This window comes from Periplaneta americana, chromosome 11, assembly GCF_040183065.1.
Source record: "Periplaneta americana isolate PAMFEO1 chromosome 11, P.americana_PAMFEO1_priV1, whole genome shotgun sequence".
Classification (NCBI taxonomy): Eukaryota; Metazoa; Arthropoda; class Insecta; order Blattodea; family Blattidae; genus Periplaneta; species Periplaneta americana.
The window spans coordinates 73810672-73830584 of record NC_091127.1 but is presented as its reverse complement, the minus strand read 5'-3'; the positions used below and the strand labels follow the sequence as shown (position 1 = coordinate 73830584).

At 36.9% G+C, this 19913-nt stretch overlaps 1 protein-coding gene across 1 annotated transcript in view; it reads left to right on the top strand.

Annotated features, from left to right (window-relative positions):
* The first annotated feature begins 10829 nt into the window (after positions 1-10829).
* Positions 10830-19913, top strand: part of LOC138708529 (phospholipase B1, membrane-associated-like) — a 41243-nt gene continuing 32159 nt past the window's right edge. Inside the window, exons 1-4 of the mRNA XM_069838643.1 lie at positions 10830-10925; positions 13525-13759; positions 15927-16153; positions 17604-17763. Of these exons, the coding sequence (XP_069694744.1) occupies positions 10830-10925; positions 13525-13759; positions 15927-16153; positions 17604-17763 (718 nt within the window). The remainder of the gene's footprint in view (positions 10926-13524; positions 13760-15926; positions 16154-17603; positions 17764-19913) is intronic.

The window sequence follows — 19913 nt, the reverse complement described above, 5'->3', positions numbered from 1 at the left end:
CCTGGCGGCCTCTTTGGTGCTATTCGACAGGAGTAGGCTACGTGCAGGCACCGGGTTTCCTCTTGTCTCTTCCTCACCTTTATCATCATCCTCACCCAATCCCTACACTACACTTACATGAACACTTTAACATACACTCAACCTAGTACACGACATAACTCTTCACAGATACACATCATGAATAACGTAGCCAGCCGAAGTGGTGTGCAATTTGAAAGTGGGTCACAGTCCTGCCATCTATCCCCAGTATGCGGAACCCGAATCACGTAAAGTGAAGTGGGTAGGCATTAGACACACACCGGACGAAGACAGACATAGACAGATAGACACAAGCATATACAGATAGATGTGCAGACAAAGAGATACATAGACAGAGAGACGAGCAAAAACAGAATATAAATAGACAGAGATAGAGATACAGCTGGACAGAGAGACAAGTTAGAACAATTGGTTAGATCAGTAGTGTCAGAGTTGTAAGCTCCAAAACCGGTTGTGGAGCTAGAGTCGGAGCGTGAACTTGCTTATGTCTGTGGAAACACCGGCGCTCCGCTCCGTTTAGTCTCTGTCTGACAACGCTGGGTTAGATGAATTAAATAAGTAGACATGTGGATAGATGTAGTGACAGACAAAGGGATAGGTAGACAGATAGATAATCTCAGACGATGTTCTAACCTTGTATTTTGGATTAAATGCTCGTCTTTCGTTGTGTCGTACTGCGATGACGTAAACTAATGACAGGTCTTAAATTTGCGTTACTCCACGCATGCGCAGATAATTGAATTGCTGCAATAAACAATGGTTGTGTTACTTGCCATTAACAACAGGAGCTTCCAAGCATCGCGGAGTGAAAGTGGAACTTCTTTACAATCGAGCGAGTTCCCCCCATTCATTGTAAACAGCAATTGACAGTGCAATGGTGGTCGTAGAGAAGAGCAGTCTCAGCTCTAAGGATGTCGTTCTAATAAATCCCTTTTATGGGCATTTAGTGATTACGTAACTTTGACACGTAGCAATGAAAGCAACAGTTGGACGCATCTGTGACTCAGCGCTAGCGCTCTGGTCTTCCATTCAAGCAGACCGGGTTCGAGTCCCGAGCAGATTGTGATGGAATTTGTGGTGGACAAAGCAAACCTTGCAGAGGGCTTTTATCATAGCACTCCCGTTTCCCTCCTGCATTCCACAAGCACACTCCAACGCCCTCTATTTTCAGTTAAAAACAGGCTGGAGTGAAGTGTTGGGAGTAATGTAGGTATGTCCGATACTGACGTAGAACTTAAAATATTGGGGTTTCGAGCCTTCGGACTTGTCAGATACTCGTCTGATAGTAAGGCTTTGGGTCTAGACCTTTAGGGTGCTATGCATAGACATTTCGCTAGCCCGCGCTACGAGCGTGCTAAACTAGCCCCGGCTATCGACTGATTACTTGTACAGGATTCATATCATATCATATCGCTAATATTGGTTTATGAATAAGAAAAACGTTAGTTCGCTGATCATCCACCGCAAGCCCGCGCTAAGAATGTCTATGAATACGGCCCATAATGTCTTGGGCAGGATAGTCAGCCAGTCAAAATCGGGTAAATGAATGCAACCCAGGTTACCTGTCGTATATACTTGAACAATCATCCCAAATACAGGTTGATTCACGAGGTTTTACAGTCCTTTACGGAGTTTATTTCAGAAGACATTCTGAGCAATAAATGTCATATAAACATGGGTCCTATTCTCAATATTTACAGAGTTACGTTTCGTTATTGGAACGCATTGCTGTGATCGCGTGATCTTGGTCAGCGTGCAGTCAGCAGCCAGTGAGAGCGCTACGGAAATCAAAGATAGCCGTATGCAGTCACGTAGAGCGACGAGTGCCGTTCACAAGCGTGCGGCCAAGTGTACTCAAGCGGAAGGCGACATTTTTTTTAATGTGTTGTAAACTCTCCAAGACTGTAAGTTAGGATGCAAAATTTAACTGCAAATAATTAAGTCGGTGGAAGTGGTGTAATTGTTGTGATAAGTGCGTAAGAATAGTGTAATTTTCTAGTTAAAAATAGAAAAGTTATCTGTACGAAGCAACTAAGGAGTTCACAGCACATTTTTAGCTTCATAATACTTGCCAATTAAAGAAATGATACTTCAGAATGGTTCATTCTATATTTGTATTATTCTTTTACCTCCAAACTAAAGAAAAAAAGTATTTTACAAACAACTTTAAATTATTGTAACTCTGAAAATATTGAGAATAGGAATGTGTATATGACATTGTTTGCTCAAAATGTCTTCAGAAATAAGCTTCTTAAAGGACAATAAATCCTCGTAAATCACCCTGTATGTACACTGTACACAATGGAAAGAAAAAAGTGCCTAGTTGTATTGATCTGTCCCAGACACGACTCTCGAAAAATCCATGGCAAGCAAGGGTCGATGATATGGATTGCTCATTTAGCAGGATTATGAGTAATGCGTTGAAGTTTTAATTCACGTTAGCTTCTTCAAAGTTGACCATATGTACGTTACAGCAAGACAATATGATTATCGGAAAAATTACGTCATTCGTGCAGGAGAATCGGAATTACTCCATGCATAGAAATGTCCCAAATAGCCTTAATGTTGACTAAAAATTATAGCTAGATTTTCTCGGACTTCAATCTTAATCGTTGAGAGCTGATTCTCTAGCCGTTAGGATAACGGGGTATTCATTCATTAATTCATTCATAATTTTCTGCCCAAGAGAAGGTCTTTCACTGCAAAGCCAGGATTCTCCAATATTTTCTATTTCCTGCCTTCCTATTAATCTCTGCATATGATTCTGCTCCGAATTTTTCTACCTCTCATCATTCCTTTCAGTGCAGTCATCCGTAGCCAGTTTCTTCTCAGCCAATAAGCCAGCCAATTTCTTTCTTTCTTCCCGATCAGTTTCAGCATTATACAGTACTTTCTTCACCCACTATTTCCAACAGACACAGCTTCATTTCTTACTCCGTCTTTCCATTTCACACGCTCCATTCTTATCCATATCCACATTTCAAATTCTTCTAGTCGCATCTCTTCACTTCGTCGTAATGTCCATGTTCCTGTTCCATACAATGCCACAGTCCACACAAAGCACTTCACTAGTATCTTCCTTAGTTCCAGAGCTCCGCAGAATATGCTCCATTTTCTATTAAAAGCCTCCTTTGTCGTTACTATTCTCTTTTTGACTTCCTGGCAGCAGTACACCCCAAATATTTCTATTCACAGAGTGGGTGGGATTTCCTCATAATATTCGAGAGCCGTACAAGTTAAATAAAATTGTAACTTACAAGTCATCTCGCTTAACTCCTACTAAAGCATCCTTCTTGTCTTCGTCAGCAAAATGTATAACATTTATTTAAATATTAGTAGAATGGAACATTGATGATTATAACGATTTTTATTAGTTTTTGGTGTCCAATGTCTACTCATATGGTCAATTAGAATCTTCCAGAGCTCTCAGAAGCTTACAGTTTGAATAGTTCGAAAAATTCAATTTCTGACGTGAGGACACCGGTGAAGTGGAATTCATTACCCCCGATCATACGATGATAGGCGGAAACAATTAATAGGGGCATAAAATAGGTCAGATATGAAGATATAGCCTAAACTTTACATAAAAAGGTAGCCATGACAACATTGTAGACTACTGAGACGACACAAATTCTAAGTCGCTAATCTTAAATGAAATGGCAGTTATGATGACCAAAGGGCCACGGACCACGACTTGTTTTCACTAACAAATTCTAAGCAACGACCTAAAGACAATTAAATACTGGATAACGGACTTTGAAATATTATCAATCATAAATCCACATAATGCGATCCTAGTTACGGAAATATTCAAATATGAACCTACTTCCGGTACAGTAACTTACACCTAGAGTCTTCTGTTCCGGTTTACTTCCTTCTTTCATTTTTCGCATAATTGTAGCGAGTTACCAGCTGAATAAGTTAGGTACAACTTCCGGAGCGTAAATTTATTTTTAAAATACTGTTTTATAACACATCTGCAATGGATATAACTGTGGGAATGAAAATGAAATAAGTTCTTATGTCACTGTTACACTTCCTTTGTGGAGAATTTTAAGAGTCAAATTCCAACTCACCTTCCTGTAAGTTTCACTTACATACACAGATATTGCGGGATTAGACACGTTGTGATTTCTCGAAGTGGCGGTAGACAGCTCCGTTGGGAGAGAGACTAGCTGCAGAGCGAAAGGTAAGATCGCGAGTGAAGTCAGAGGATATTTTAAATGAATTTATGGTTATGTTAATATAATCTGAGGACATAACTTCTTTTCTAGAAAGAAAAAAATGACTTGTAATTACAGTATATGTGTATATACAGGGTTCCTCAAAAATAGACCGAAAACGAATTGTAGTAATAGTTATAGAATAAGGAAATATGCCAGTGAAAACCTACAGATCTATTTTAAATATTATTCAAGTTATGATTCTGTGAATTTGTTAAAAGTCCAGTTTCAATAATTGAAGTTAGACAATCTCTGAAAGACCGAAATAAGAGAAAGGGTATGTGTAATGTGTAGGAAAGGCACTACAAATGTTTTTATTTTCTCTTCGCTGAACCTAACTCAGAGTGATTAGGCAATGTATGGAAAGCTGTTCTCTGATTCCGCTACAAGTTAGAAGCTGATAGTTCGATGGAGGGTAGAAAACTAATGTCCAATTTGTACGTACACTAACACACTGCCTAATCACAAATCATGTTTATTGATATCTCAATAACCATAGGCTAATATGTACAGATAGTTAATAAGAAAGGAGATAGCTTAATGGAAATTTTGCTTCTCTGGACTATAAAGAAATCACCTTTCTATTTTCGCTTCAGTACCCCCTCATTACGCACGAAAGGACACTTATGTAAATTAAAATAAAATTTTTTTTCACTTTGGTATAATAGGCCTACTTGGAAATCTAACACAGTAATTAGAATTTTTGGTTAACAAAATTTAGTATGACATGCTTATGACCCCTGCGATGGCTGAGTGATCAGAACTCCGTCCTGTCACGCAGGCGGCCAGAGTCAGTTCAGGTCTGGGATTTTTCATAGTGACACTTCTGGCGGACAAGGTCGTAGTTGGTGTTCTCCCGTTTCCCAATATTCCGTCACCATTTCTCCATTTCATCATTCCATAGCATTCTCCGATCGCCGGATGGCATGGAGGGAGCTAGCCTAGAAATGAGGGGGTTGCCTGCTCGAAACCTGGGTACGCAGCGAATCTTAGTGTAATCAGCTGGTGTGGGTTTGGGAATGCGCGTAGCTTAAGGATTAGCGCAGTAGATTAATAGGTCGCAGTGTTGGGCCATAGTGCCCCCCTTCCTTAAATTCCATTCCATCACATGCTTATTCGTAATGCCCAACCACTCTGTAATATTGTACAATATTTTTAGAAAATGTGTGTTTTTCTCAGTCAGAATTAGGAGAGATCTAACAGGTGTGTGTACTGTACAGTAACATTGCCCTGTTCGAACAACGCTTACGTCATTTCACTTTTTTATAGTTGGACAATGAAATCGTACAGAATATCAGAGCAATAACATTCACTACTGACTATTTCATTACAGAAAATAGGAACAACAATACTTGTCATCGGTCAATTTAGATGTTCTGCCACTTCTTTCGGCGTCTTCCATTGACCCTGTACCGATAAGTGCAAGAACTGCAGTGCGATGTGCAACTGGTGTTTCTCGAAAATTGTCATAAAATTTTTCTGCCGCATTAATTCGGCATAAGTTACCTAATGCCTTTCAGAAACACATAGTCGACAACAAAACACGCACTTTTCGGGAAAGAATCATGATGACTATTCGATTAAACACTGCAACTACGACCATTATTGTTAAAACGAAGGGTTTCCAACTGATAGAGTTTAAAAGGATAGATATAATTTTATTCAGGAACTAACATGGGAAGGAAATCATTGAATTTATTCTAAATTTTAAAATATGTGCAAGTACTTTTTCCGGATGAAGTGACTACCTCATGAAAAAACTACAATATATTTACGTTACCATTTTAAAGTAAATGATATGGCTTTATTTTAACACCATTTTTTTCAAGGGATTTCTAGAACGGGATCATAATTTCGTATGTACGGTAATTAAGTCTCCTTTAAATGATTTTGAAGTAATAGTTTCATTTGACAAAATAATATATTACAAAAAGTGATGATAATGCCGTCTGCAGCATTTTTAGTTAATTCAACATATTTCAGCGATATTTTCTGGTTTCCTGATGTGGAGGGGTGTGTTCATGATTGTGTCAAAAAGGGTGTGTGTTTTGAAATTCAGTTTAAGTGTACAGGCTGTGTTGTGGGCGTGTTTTTGAATGTTTGTAAATTTCATATTGTTCTAGAGTATCAAGTTTATGGTTCTTGTTTTCTGGATGTGTAATATTTTCATGCCGGTATCTACGCATATTGCTGTAGTTATGATTGTAGTTTGTGATGTGTTCTGTGTAGGTTGAATTGTTGTGTGGTTTGGTTATGTCTGTGATATGTTCCTTGTAACATGTTTGAAATGATCTTCCAGTCTGTACAATGTAGAAGCCATTACAACTATTGCATGATAGTTTGTATACAACTGTTAAGTTTTATTTCTTTGTGTGACTTGTCTGTGTGTTAAGATGTTTTTGTAGTGTGTTCTGTGTTCTGTATGCACTGTTGTATTTTAGTTTCTTGAAAGATGAAGCAATCTTGTATGGGTGCAAACCCAACATAATAGACAACATCATAAGAAAGACTAAATCAACCTATTAGAAGACATGAGTATCCGACAACTCTATCAGAATAGAATAGCCCTACAAGTAGTGGAAACACCTATGAGTTTAAATGTAAATGAAGAATGGCAATTATTGAAAACTATTCTAACACAGGCTGCGTCAGAAGCCCTAGGTAAACGAAAGAAAAGACGTACTAGAAGAGGACTTAACATTTGGAACGACAAATTAGCAACAATAATAAAAGACAAAAAAGATGCATACTTATTATATATTTCCCACCCCACGGATGAAAATCGCATTAAATATAACAGACTCTCTGCAGTTGCAAAGAGAGAAATAAGGAAAATTAAAAGAGAAAGCTGGGATAAATTTGTAAATAATAATATTGAGTATGATATTAATGGCAGACAAGCTAAAGCATACAAGATTAAGAAAGAACTAAATAAAGAAGAAAAAGATACTATAAACTGGAACCCCATTTCTGAGATACAATGGCCAGATTTTTACCAATATTTATGGACTAGTAAGGATGATGAAGAAAACATACAAACGGCTACATACAATGAATATGTGGACCCAATTTCAATAGATGAATTGAATAATGCTCTCCAAACAACCAGAAACAGAAAATCGCCGGGATCAGATGGTTTAAATCTGGAATTGTTTAAATATGCGCCACAATGCTTTTTACATAGATTTTTAAGTTTTTTTAAATATATGTTGGAAGTTTGGTCACATACCAGAAGAATGGAATATAGCACTAATTACTCCCATTTTTAAAAAAGGGAACAGGAAGAATTGTGAAAATTACAGAGGGATTAGCCTTCTTAACTCAGGCTATAAAATATATGCCAAGATTATCTCTCAAAGACTAAACAAAATTGCAGAAGTGCTATTAGCAGAAGAACAGAGTGGGTTCCGCAAAAACAGATCATGTATTGATAATATCTTCGCCATAACGCAGATTATAGAAAAACATGTCGAATTTAATATTCCCACATATATGGCTTTCATAGACTTTGAGAAAGCATTTGATATGATTAGCAGAACAAAATTGTGGATGATATTAAAAAAGAAAGGAATTCCTGAGCATCTAATAAGGGTGATACAAAGTATGTACAAAAATACAAAAATCAAAATGAATATCAACAAGATTACCACCAACTTGCGAGAAGTTAACCAAGGGGTCAGACAAGGGTGTCCCTTATCACCTACTCTTTTTAATTTGTACCTAGACGAAGCCGTAAGAGAATGGCAGAACAATTTAAAAACACATTATTTTATAGATAATATCATTTTAGATTACTTACTTTTCGCAGACGACCAGTTGGTGTTGGCTGATTCTGAAGACAACCTACAGAGAGCAGTCCATCTGTTGAGAATTGTTGCTAATAACTACAATCTAAAAATAGCACACAGGAAAACTAAAGTATTTGGCTTCTGCGGAAATAATACAATAAGAACTAAAATTGTAATAGAGGATAAGATGATTGAACAAGTAAATTCTTTTACTTACCTTGGATGCGATCCCTCTTACATATCCTCCACAGACGTAGAAAACAAGTTAAATAAATTTTTAAGACTTATTGGTACAATTAAACGTACACTCATAAATAAAGTCGACAGAAAAACTGTACTCAAATTTTACAAGACACTGGCAATTCCGACATTGTTATATGGTTCAGAAACGTGGATTCTGACTAGAGCCCAACAGAGAAGAATTGAGGCCGCTGAGATGAGACTCTTAAGTCCACTAGCAGGATTTAGACTACAGGACCATAAGAGAAACGAAGATATACGTCGAGAACTGAATATCGAGAGTGCAATAACTATAATTGAAAAATATAGAAATAATTGGTACGACCATATAACAAGAATGCCCAACGACAGGATACCTTTCAGAACATGGTGTTATAGACCTACACGAAGAAGACGAGTGGGAAGACCAAAGAGACGTTGGAGAGACCAGTTTGATGGATAAAATTCTGGAGGCGGAACAGGCCATCGGCCTAAACCTTGAAGTTATTGATGATGATGATGATGATGATGATGATGATGATGATGATGATGATGATAAGAAAGACTAAACGCAAACAAGAAAACACTACACAAACACAAGAACAAAAAAATATATATCACACTAATATATGAAAACAAAAACACACACCAGATTGCATCACCTTTCAAGAAACTAAAATACAACATTGCATCCAGAACACAGGATACACTACAAAAACATCTTAACATACAGACAAGACATACAAACAAATACAACTGAACAGTTGTATACAAACTACTGTAACATGCAATACAGAATCCGCCAAAAATGTATACAGTCTTTAAGGAACGAAAACTATTTATTGTGTATATATTTTTTTTTTATATATTTTGATGTACTGAAGTACATATGATATTTCCATGCAGATATTCTGCGTCATCATATGATGAAAGAGTGATGGAACGGAGATATGATATGCGTAATAAATCACTTTGTGATTTAAGACGGCGCCCATACCGTCGGATCCCGGCCAACCAGTCACTCATTCGAGTGCACCTCAACACATGTATGGACTTCGGTCCTGCGTTCATAGACATCTATGACGTAGTGCAGAGGGCGGCCACTAGAGGGAACCCAAGAGATGGAGCTTAATCTGAGACGATTCTGACCGGCGTCGGGGTTGTATCCGGCGTGGCTTAGTGGATAAAGCATCAGCACGTAGAGCTGAAAACCCGGGTTCAAATCCCGGCGCCGGAGAGAATTTTTCTCCGTTCCATCACTCTTTCATCATATTTATTGTGTGTTTGTTTTACATTTAAATACTGATCACACACGTAGTACTGTCTTCAGTTAAGCAAATGGTTACTTTAGATTTTCAAAATGTTCGGCGTTTACCGACAAAGCAGGACTTGTGCCTGTACGCGGTCTTCCCGATCTTCCTTTTTTGAATATCACAAATCGTTCCATGCGCTTCAAACTTTTCAATAATGCGTTTAATTCTTAGGCGGATCGGGGGTTCTGTTTCGTATTCCCTCCTTCACTGAAACTGCATTTCAACGGCATTATAAAACCTCATAAACCACTTCAGAATGCATTTTCAGAATTTTTTAACCAACACCATGTTTGGCTGCTCGAACGTCAAGCGTGCTCCAGCCTTTTTGTTTTCTCACTATCGTGATGAAAGTACCGACATCTGTTGAGCGAAAGACAATACTACAACATACTCGTAATTCAAATCAATTGACAATATCAATATCCCGATACAGTCTGACAAAGAGTGTATACATTTTTTGGCGGACTCTGTAGTTGCAATGACTTCTACGTTGAATAGACTGGAAGATCATTTGAAACATGTTACAAGGAACATATACAGTCATAACTAAATCAAACAACAATTCAACCTACGCAGAACACATCACAAACTCCAATCACAACTACAACAACATAGACACTGACATGAAAATACTACACATCTAGAAAAAGAACAGAAACTTGATACTCTAGAACAATATGAAATTTACAAACATACAAAAACACAACCACAACACATCCTGAACACTCAACTCAATTTAAAAACAAACATCCTTTCCAACACAATCATGAACACACCCACCACTACACCAGAAGATAGCGGTGGAACTCACTGGAGTACGAAGAATGACGTAAACTGCGGCGAAACTAGTCAGCCAGATAATTTACAATAATATTAACACAATAAAGGAGTTATTGCTTGTTCAGTGATTACACAAGTGATAAAAAAGTGTATCCAAGAATGAAGATTGTATTATTCTTAAATGTATTAAATTTTATGTGTATTGTTTTCAGATTAATTAACTAGTATAAATTGAAGATTATCAAAAATGATAAAGACAGAAACCACTATTTGGACATTAAATATACTGAAAACATGCATATGTATATCTCAACATTAGTGTATTATGAAATATAAGAACATATAATAAGTCATACGGATACAAAATAAGTAGGCCTAATATGCTTAAGACTCCATTATATACTTATAGGCTATACTTCGTACATTTGTTCACAGGTTCGAGACATGCCTATTCATAAGGAACTGTCATGAACCGCCATTTGCTGAGTGCAGCCGTCTTGGCAACAATGAGCCTGCAAGTGCTAAACCAAGTAACATATAGAAATGGATTTGGCAGTTACAGAGTAAGAGTTTTAATAATGTAATTTGAAAAGACAGCTGGAATGTGCGAAGTTCACGGTACTGATTATTCCGACCTTAATTATTTCTGCTAAATGTTGTATGTAATTATAACTGATGAAGACCATAGTTCATTGATAAACCATGGAAAACCTGAGCTATTGTATTCATAATTCATAAATAAAATATTTGAAGGGTTCAGAACCATAGTGGGCCAGGCGCCATTTACTAAAACCGTAGAAAACAAGGGTTAAAATGATGTTATTACCATAATTCAATGGAAACATATAGCAAGTAATATAAAGTATACATATTAAAACTAAATGATATGTCAATCTTCATTGAACTATGGTATTCACTTAACATTAATCCTTGCTTTCTCCACTTTTAATAAACGGCGCTTGGCCTACTATGGCTCTGAACCCATCATTTTCAGTCTAATAAGTAGGCCTACATATATTACGTGTCACATCGGTACGAAATTTCTGGCTCCTATTTTTTTCTCAGAACCTTTAATTGCTAGTGTTATGACATTTAAGTGAAGTGTTCTTACATGTTTCATCAATATCCTGTTACTGCTCTAAGAATTTGCCATCATTTCCCACGCACCTACGACATCTGTGGACGAGACGCTGTTTTCCATCCCGGTAAAAATTCTTACTGCGATACCAGAGATCAGCCATGTTTTGTCTCCTGTAACGATGCGTGCCAAAAAAAAATATCCCCCTAATTTACATAATACTCCAGAAGCTCCGAAGAAATGCATTTTCTGGTCTTTCTGTCAGCATTTTCGATATCCACCGGGAGCAAACCTTTTTGTAACCAAGCTCCTTAATGATGGCTATCAAAACTGGATTTCAATGCTTAGTGCATCATATAGTTCACGTGTTGTGATATGGCGGTCTTCTTCGATGAGTGCGTCAAACCAATCGTTGTTGCATTCTGTCACTGCCGTTGCTGGCCGGCCACTTCGACGCTTGCAAAAGATGTTCGTTTCTCCGCTCTTAAAAGTTTCTCACCCAACGTCTAATTCTGATTATACTGATGTCTACAATACTGTTACAATACTCATTTCTTAAACGAACATTGATGTAAATTGGACTAATTTTCTTTACCCTTCATTTTAAGCTGATATCGGAAATATCCACCAATTTGAACAGCTATTGTTTCTCTTTCATGTGTCGTATCGCATTGTCGCTCTGCATGGTGAAACTAGATACATCTTGTGATCACTAAATGAAATTCGGAACATTACTGGTCACCAGATTTGGCAGAGAGAGAATGTATCACTTTCTTACCATCCTACCTGTACACAGAGTAACAAAAAATAATTTTCAGAAAGTGATATAAATGGTTATGAGTATCAAAGATGATTTTAGGAGAGGAAGACAATGACCGGCAAAGTACTATTTAATTATTCTTGTGCTTAATAGGCAAGATGTCCTTCACACGACAGTATCAAATATTTTCCCAGGTGCACGATACGGAAATATACAGCATTCTTTACCACCAAAACCAATGTAGTATTTCTACAGCACATTTTTCACTTCTCTATCGAAAGTTAAGTAATTAGAGAAAGTCATCTGCCGTGCAGTGTAGTTTTCAAAATTCGTGGCATTGCACGTTGTGCAGGAATTTATTAAATCTCCCTGTCTTCAGTATAATAGTCAACAGTCCGAAGACTATTTGAAACCTCACAAGTGACACAATAAGGCATTACTCATGAGAAAACTAAGTCAGGAGATACTGAGGTAGGGTGGCCATTTCCGTCCTCCCTCCATTGACTAATAACATATTTCACTAATCAAACTTGAAATGTATGCAACAATTGAAGAATACATGGGAAAAAAATGTGAATGTCACAATGTTCTTAAGGATGATGTTAGTATCTAATTCCATAGATTACTACAAACTTCAAGTCTGAGTCACATTTGACACATTGTTCTTCCTCTGACACATTTGACTGAGTCGGGTCTCTGCACATGACATATATATATATATGTCATGTTTTTTACCCTTAAAATATAACGTTTACTGTGTACTTACTTCGAAAGTATGTCCTACGGTGCCTTGGCCATTAAGTTGCTGGTAGCCATTTTCATTTACAAATACAGTAGTTGAAACAAACATTGCAATGATTGAATCGACTTTCTTGTGCTTCCTGTAAGTCTCAAGAGATGTCAGGAGCTTGATAAGCACAGAAAAAAGTAATCGATAACGATTCCACCTAGTAACAAATTTAAAACTAAACACATCTATTAAGTATAATATATTATACTACAGGACTCAGGAAGATATAAGAAAATGAGTAAGAAGTAAGTTAACAAGTCAGTAGGCCTATTGGAGTAATTGGATAAATAACCCAGCTACTATGTAAGTAAATAAATGTGTAACACGCAAGTAAATGCATCTGTATGTAAGTCTGTGTACTATAACGCTATACATTTTTTTACAGATAGATAATCTAATTCTTTGTCAGTATCAGACCTCGGTAACATAGTGCTTTTCATTCATATTAAAACCATTATTATTGCAAGCGAGAACTGCAATGAAGTTAGAGACTCGATTGAAACTTGCTAAAGAATTTTAAATTGTTCCAAACAGATAGTTTCGGCCGTACGTCGTCAGGCGGTATTAGAGGACCCTTTTCCATGCCCCACGTGGCCAGGGTCGCCCGGAGCACGATCCCAGAGCCGTCCCAGAAGCGTGCACCAGCTCCGACCTGGCGACATCGACGTGGTGGGGGCGCTGGGGGACAGCCTCATTGCCGGTAACGGGGCGCTGGAGGAGTTTGCCATCGGCGCCCTCATAGAGCACCGCGGAGTCTCCTGGTGCGCAGGTTAGTGGTATTAGAACCGACTGTAGAAAGTTTTGTAGTCACGTGAATTACCTACGACCAGTCAGCATCATTCAACCTTCCTTATACAAATATTTTATAACATCTTACGAACTTCTAAGTCATAGGAACATTCAGAGAGAGAGAGAGAGAGAGAGAGAGAGAGAGAGAGAGAGAGAGAGAGAGAGAGAGAGAGAGAGAGAGAGAACAGGACGATACTTTACGTTCAGTATTCAAAAAATACAGGTTCCAAAATGAAAAAAAAAAAAAAAAACAAAAAACAAAATGGTAAGGGAGAAGTGGGTACAGTAAGATAGGGAGAACAGTGAGACATTTTTTATTAGATGGTAAATTTTGATGTTGAGATGTTGGTAACAGTGCAGTTGTATGTTGCATCAGTAAAGTAACAGTATTTTCATACTCGATTTGATTCCAGTTATAAAGGTGAGTGATGAAAAAATAATTCGTAATTTTTCACTCTAGAAGTAAAATTTTGGCTTGTGTTTAATGAAGGTTATATTGGATATACAAATGGGATATAAATATGAATGTTTTGTTACCTAATACTATGGTATTTGAGATTGTGTTTGGCAAAGTTTCGTCTTTCTTGTTTTAATTTTGAAGTGATGGCGTCATTTTTAAATGAACTATGCGTAAAGGGAACAGTGAGACATGCCATTGAAGGGTACGCTGAGACGTCTCACTGTTCCCATGTACCAATGATTTGCAAAAACAAACTGTAATTATATTACATTTACCAGTAACTAACATTAAAAATGAACATACTAGTAACCAATTTAGGAACTGTAGCTTAAAATAATGGATACATTACATTTTAATGGTTTCAGAAATAAAAAAATTATTCACAAAAATAATAAAGAATTACATTAAATTGCTATAAGTATAAGCTTTGTTGTCACCAAAAATTCATTTCATTTTTTCGCAAAAGTTTGAAATGTCATGGAAAATTTACTTTTCCAAATGTTCGAGATGTTTCAATGATTTCGAAGTCAGACATCAAAATGATTCTAAATAAGTCTACAGGGCATGTCAAGATAAAGAGACAGCAAGTTTTTGTTTGCTTTTGAAATAAATGTAAATAATTTCAATGTCCGTTAATTGAAACTGTGATGTCTCACTGTACCCTCCTGAATGGGAACAGTGAGACATTTGCATTTTTTTGACAAACACGTATTGTATATTATGTCCTTTACCTATTAACATTTTTGTTTATGTATTATTATACTCCATGATTTATTGTATATTTCTATTGCACTTGATTTTAAAAATATTAGAATTATCACTTGCATACATATGTCTTAATATTTTGTGTCTCACTGTACCCACTACTCCCCTATTCCATATTTGTACCAACACTTCCTGTATTTTTTTTATTTTTCCAATTTATTCTTTGATGTTTCGTCTTTAACATGACATATCACATATCACTATACTCAAATTATATCCATGTTAACTTATGGTTTTTGTAAGGAGAGGCGTAGTACTACATGTATATGAGGAGTCAGAAGCAAAGGGGTATAAGTGACATTTCTGAAAATATGAGTTAAATATATTCATGGTAAGCTAAAGCATAAACATTTTTAATGGCAATTGGATACATCTTTTAACGACATCACACATTAAAATGTAAAATCAAAACTTATGAAATTTACGAAAACTTAAACATTTTAAATCATATTATCTTAAAAGTTACGAAAGTGCACTTATACCCCTTTGCTTCTGATCCCCTCATATATCTTACTTTAATGCTTATTTTCCGTAATTTTAGTTTTTCCATACGAAACGAATCTTTTCTCAGCGTCTACTTATTCTAGAAAGCTCAAATTTTCAGGAATTGTTCATTGGAATGTTTAAATAAGTTTTGAAACGATGTTTTTTTAGATCTTTTTTTTTTTTTTTTTTTTTTTCAATTTTGGAAATGTTGCAGGCGTTAATGTAGTGAATATCGTTGACAAATATACGAATGAGTAAAACAATTATTTCTGGGAAGAAAATAAATTAAAGAAAACTACTGCTTCAGTATAAAGTCAAGTTATGTGTTCATAAAATGTAAACAAAGAAGGGTTTTGAGAGAAAGTTACTTATGTAGGACATAATTTATGTTACATGGTTAAAATAGACAATTTTGTGTCCCCCCTTAAATTTTCAGGTGGTCAGGAAACGTGGCGAGAGTTCCTGACTGTGCCCAACATCCTCAGAATGTTCAACCCGAGGCTCGTGGGCTACTCGACGGGGCGTGGGGAATTCCTAGCCCGCAACTCAAACCTCAATGTGGCTTTTCCCGTGTCGGCTGCCAAGGACACTCTCGCGCAGGCGCGGCTGCTTGTTACAAGGATGCAGCATTATCGCAGTATAGACTTCGAGAGAGACTGGAAGGTAGACAATAGACAACTCACGAACTACTGACCTATTGAAAAGTAAGCTGTTGTAGATACTCTGCAAGAGTAAAGGTATCCCCTTTAGACACCCTGAAGGTACATGGGAGTTATGGAAGTGAGCAGTGCGGTGGGCTACAGTGGGTTTCGAAGCCCAGTGCGTGGTTTAGGAAGCGGCCGCGTCAGGCAAGTTGATCTTGAGTGGGCTGGGCTGCTGACGCGTGCAGACTGGCAGTGTTGAGCGGAGAGCTACCGCGCATTACTCTGGTGAGACTCCATCGAAATATTAAGACATGCAAGCTGAATCGACAGATGATACTACATAACTAGGCCTAAGCACGATATCAACAAAAGCGCGACTGTTCGTACTTCAAAACGCATTCATAGTAGAAGAGTAGAGAAGCAGTAAGGAAAATAAGCTTACTAGACAGTAACGTTAGCCTTCGGGCCATTCCTCGAACCAAAGGTAAAGTGCAGTAGTATCAGAACAATAGTTTTCAATGAATCTCTTAAAAAAAAAGGCGCCGAATGTGCCAGATTGTCTTTTAAATTACTTATGACGAGTAGAAAATGCAGATTATGTTAGGGCATTTGCGATTTTGCGCAAATAGGCCTAGTAGCAAGTATAATAGAAAAAAATATAATTTTCATTAGTTTTAATAATTTAATAAAAATATTGGTCTTGTAAACCAAAAATAAGGGACACCTTTTAAAACTTCAGAAAAAAGATTACATCTTTTCATTAATTCCCAAAACTAATATTTTAAATAAACTACTTTCTGACATTAAAAATATTATAATTATGATATTAACTACAAGAATACTCTTCACACAAATAAGACATCCATTGGCAATAGGACTTATATTGCTAATTCAAACAATCATTGTATACATAATAAGAGGCTTATTATATTTGCCCTCTCTATGCGTTAATTTTTAAAAGTCATTCCTATTAAGAACTTTAATTTCTAACTGAATAAATCTTTGTTGACCAAAGAAATACGCCAAGGTGTTCGAGAATATGCGTAGGGAAATATTGGGGTTGATAAGAAGGATGAAGTCATAGGTGAATGGAGACAGTTACACAACGCAGAACTGAACGCATTGTATTCTTCACCTAACGTAATTAGGAACATTAAATCCAGACGTTTGCGATGGAGGGATCTAGAAATGGATATAGAATATTAATTGGAAAACCTGAGGGAAAAATACCTTTGGGGAAGCCGAGACGTAGATGGGAGGATAGTATAAAAATGGATTTGAGAGAAGTGGGATATGATGATAGAGACTGGATTAATCTTGCTTAGGATAAGGACCGATGGCGGGCTTATGTGAGGGCGGCAATGAACCTCAGAGTTCCTTAAATGCTACTCGTAAGTAAATAAATAAATAAATAAATAAATAATAATAATAATAATAATAATAATAATAATAATAATACTATGATGCAGATGGTGACAGTGATGATCGGCGCAAACGACTTGTGCTCGGGGCAATGCTACAACAGGACGGGCTCCACAGCGGAGCACCACCGACGGGACTTGCAGGAGGCTCTGGACTATCTATACCGCCATGTGCCACGCTGCTTCGTCAACCTCGTGCCCGTCATAGGTAGTACACACTGTATAATATTTAAATTGTCAATGAAAGGGAGACTGAGAAGTAATTGTATTTACGCTAGTACTAACTTATTATTGAAACGGGTTTAATAGTATGCTTTTCCAAGTAATTTATACAGTTCTACTTAAACTGAACATATAAATAATGATAATTGATTTTACAATAAATTTTACGTCTGACTGAGGTTGTGACTGATATGTACACATTTTGACATGGAAATTAGTCGCTGTTTAGAGACCAAGTCCCACCTCGGAATAGTTCGGGAACCATCGTATGCGCTGTGTTTACCGTACGATTATTTACTCCTGACAGTTGCCGACAATGTGCGCCTGGTTCAGGCGAGTCCATTAAGTTACGCCAAGGGGTATTCGGGTTAATCAGTCGCTTGAATTTAGAACGATCGGATGTCACGCCGTGCGAGAGAGCGGTATATTTCCAGTACAGTTAAGCTGTACTCTATCCATTTACTGACCGCTCGCCCTTATCTCTACTTCAGAACTCTCCCCACTACTCCTATTACTTCCCCTCTTTCGCATTGCCGAGCTGCCAGGTTTAAATAATCAGTCTGTACACGCATGGGTTTTACATAGAGAGTTACGAAGCCCGGTCTTTGTAATGAAAAGAAAGAGATCTATCGTGAAGTCACAAAATGCTTTACAGGAAATGTCGTTTAGCGACATACAGATAGTCGCTGCTACGTCTTGTCTTCATACTCGGACCTCTATGCTTAATATTCCCCCCGCGAATCTCGCGTTAACCCGAACGACACTTAAGACAAATTCACGCTACAGAAGAGCGACCATTTTCCGTGTCAAAGAGTGTTCAAATATTATCAGGCAGTAGGCCTACATCTCACTTGACGGTATATGTCAGGGGGGAAAAAATTGTGTACATTTGATCAGTGTAATATGTAGCTAGTCAGCGAGGTATAAAATGGAGGAGGAAAGGAACTGGCCACCTACCCAATTATCTTCTGACTTACTTGCCTTATGACTGATGGCTTATTGGTGTCACTCATGAGGTTCAAACCTGTCTTCAGACAGTTGACTAAACTACAGCAATAAATTTTCGAATCTTCATCTTATATTATATTCATTAATTCATACTGTTCTGCCTAATGGCAGGTACTTCATTGCAAACCCAGTATTCTCTAGTCTTTCCTATTTTCTGCCTTCCTCTTAGTCTCCGTTTATGACCTATATATCTTAATATCGTCTATCATTTGATAATTTTTTCTGACCAGAACTCTTTTCCCTTTCACCATTTCTTCCAGTGCATCCTTCAGAAGGAAAGATTCTTGTCAGCCAGTGACTCAGCCAATTCCTTTTTCTCCTCATTATATTATATATTATATTATATTATATTATATTATATTATATTATATTATATTATATTATATTATATTATATTATATTATCCTGAAAGAGATTTTCTATTGAAATGAACTGAGGGACGTAGAGGCGTATGAAAATTGTATAGATACGAACCCAAGACTTTCCTCTATATTATAAGGTCTATCGTAAATGTGTACAATTTTTTAACTCAAGAAAAAAAATAAAGTAAATTCTCAATAGGCCTATAGACAAATCAAGTTATGTCACGTATAAATTTATTTTTAAATTCAAATGTTAAAAGTAGAAATTTCCTCATAAATACAGCAAATTGTGAAAATTCATACCCTGAGGATTACTTGCCATTAAGAGAAACCTACAATGCACCTCTGCAGGACAAACCAAACTATTCAAACAGAGCGAACAAATTCAACTGACAGAAAGGAAGTAGATTGGCAATAAATATTTCATGACTTTAGGGTGTTATCATAGTCTTCCAGAATGGATTTTAACAATAATATTTCTACAATCTAATAGTTTAATCTAGAATAGTTCTACAATGGTTTCTGATTGAAACAGCGACTTTGTTTGTACGATTTTTTCCACCTAAGAGTCTAGTTTGCCCCACTGTGGACTGTAGAAACGGTACACCGCCAAATCTAAATAACTTTAATTTTTTTTCAATGTGATAGAATATTTTATTGATAACATCTTGAATGGATAATATTGAATTTTTAATCGTTAAATATTTGTAAACGTGTAACGTAGAGTCAAATATACAGGGTCTTTCATAAGTGACGAGTCTATCGA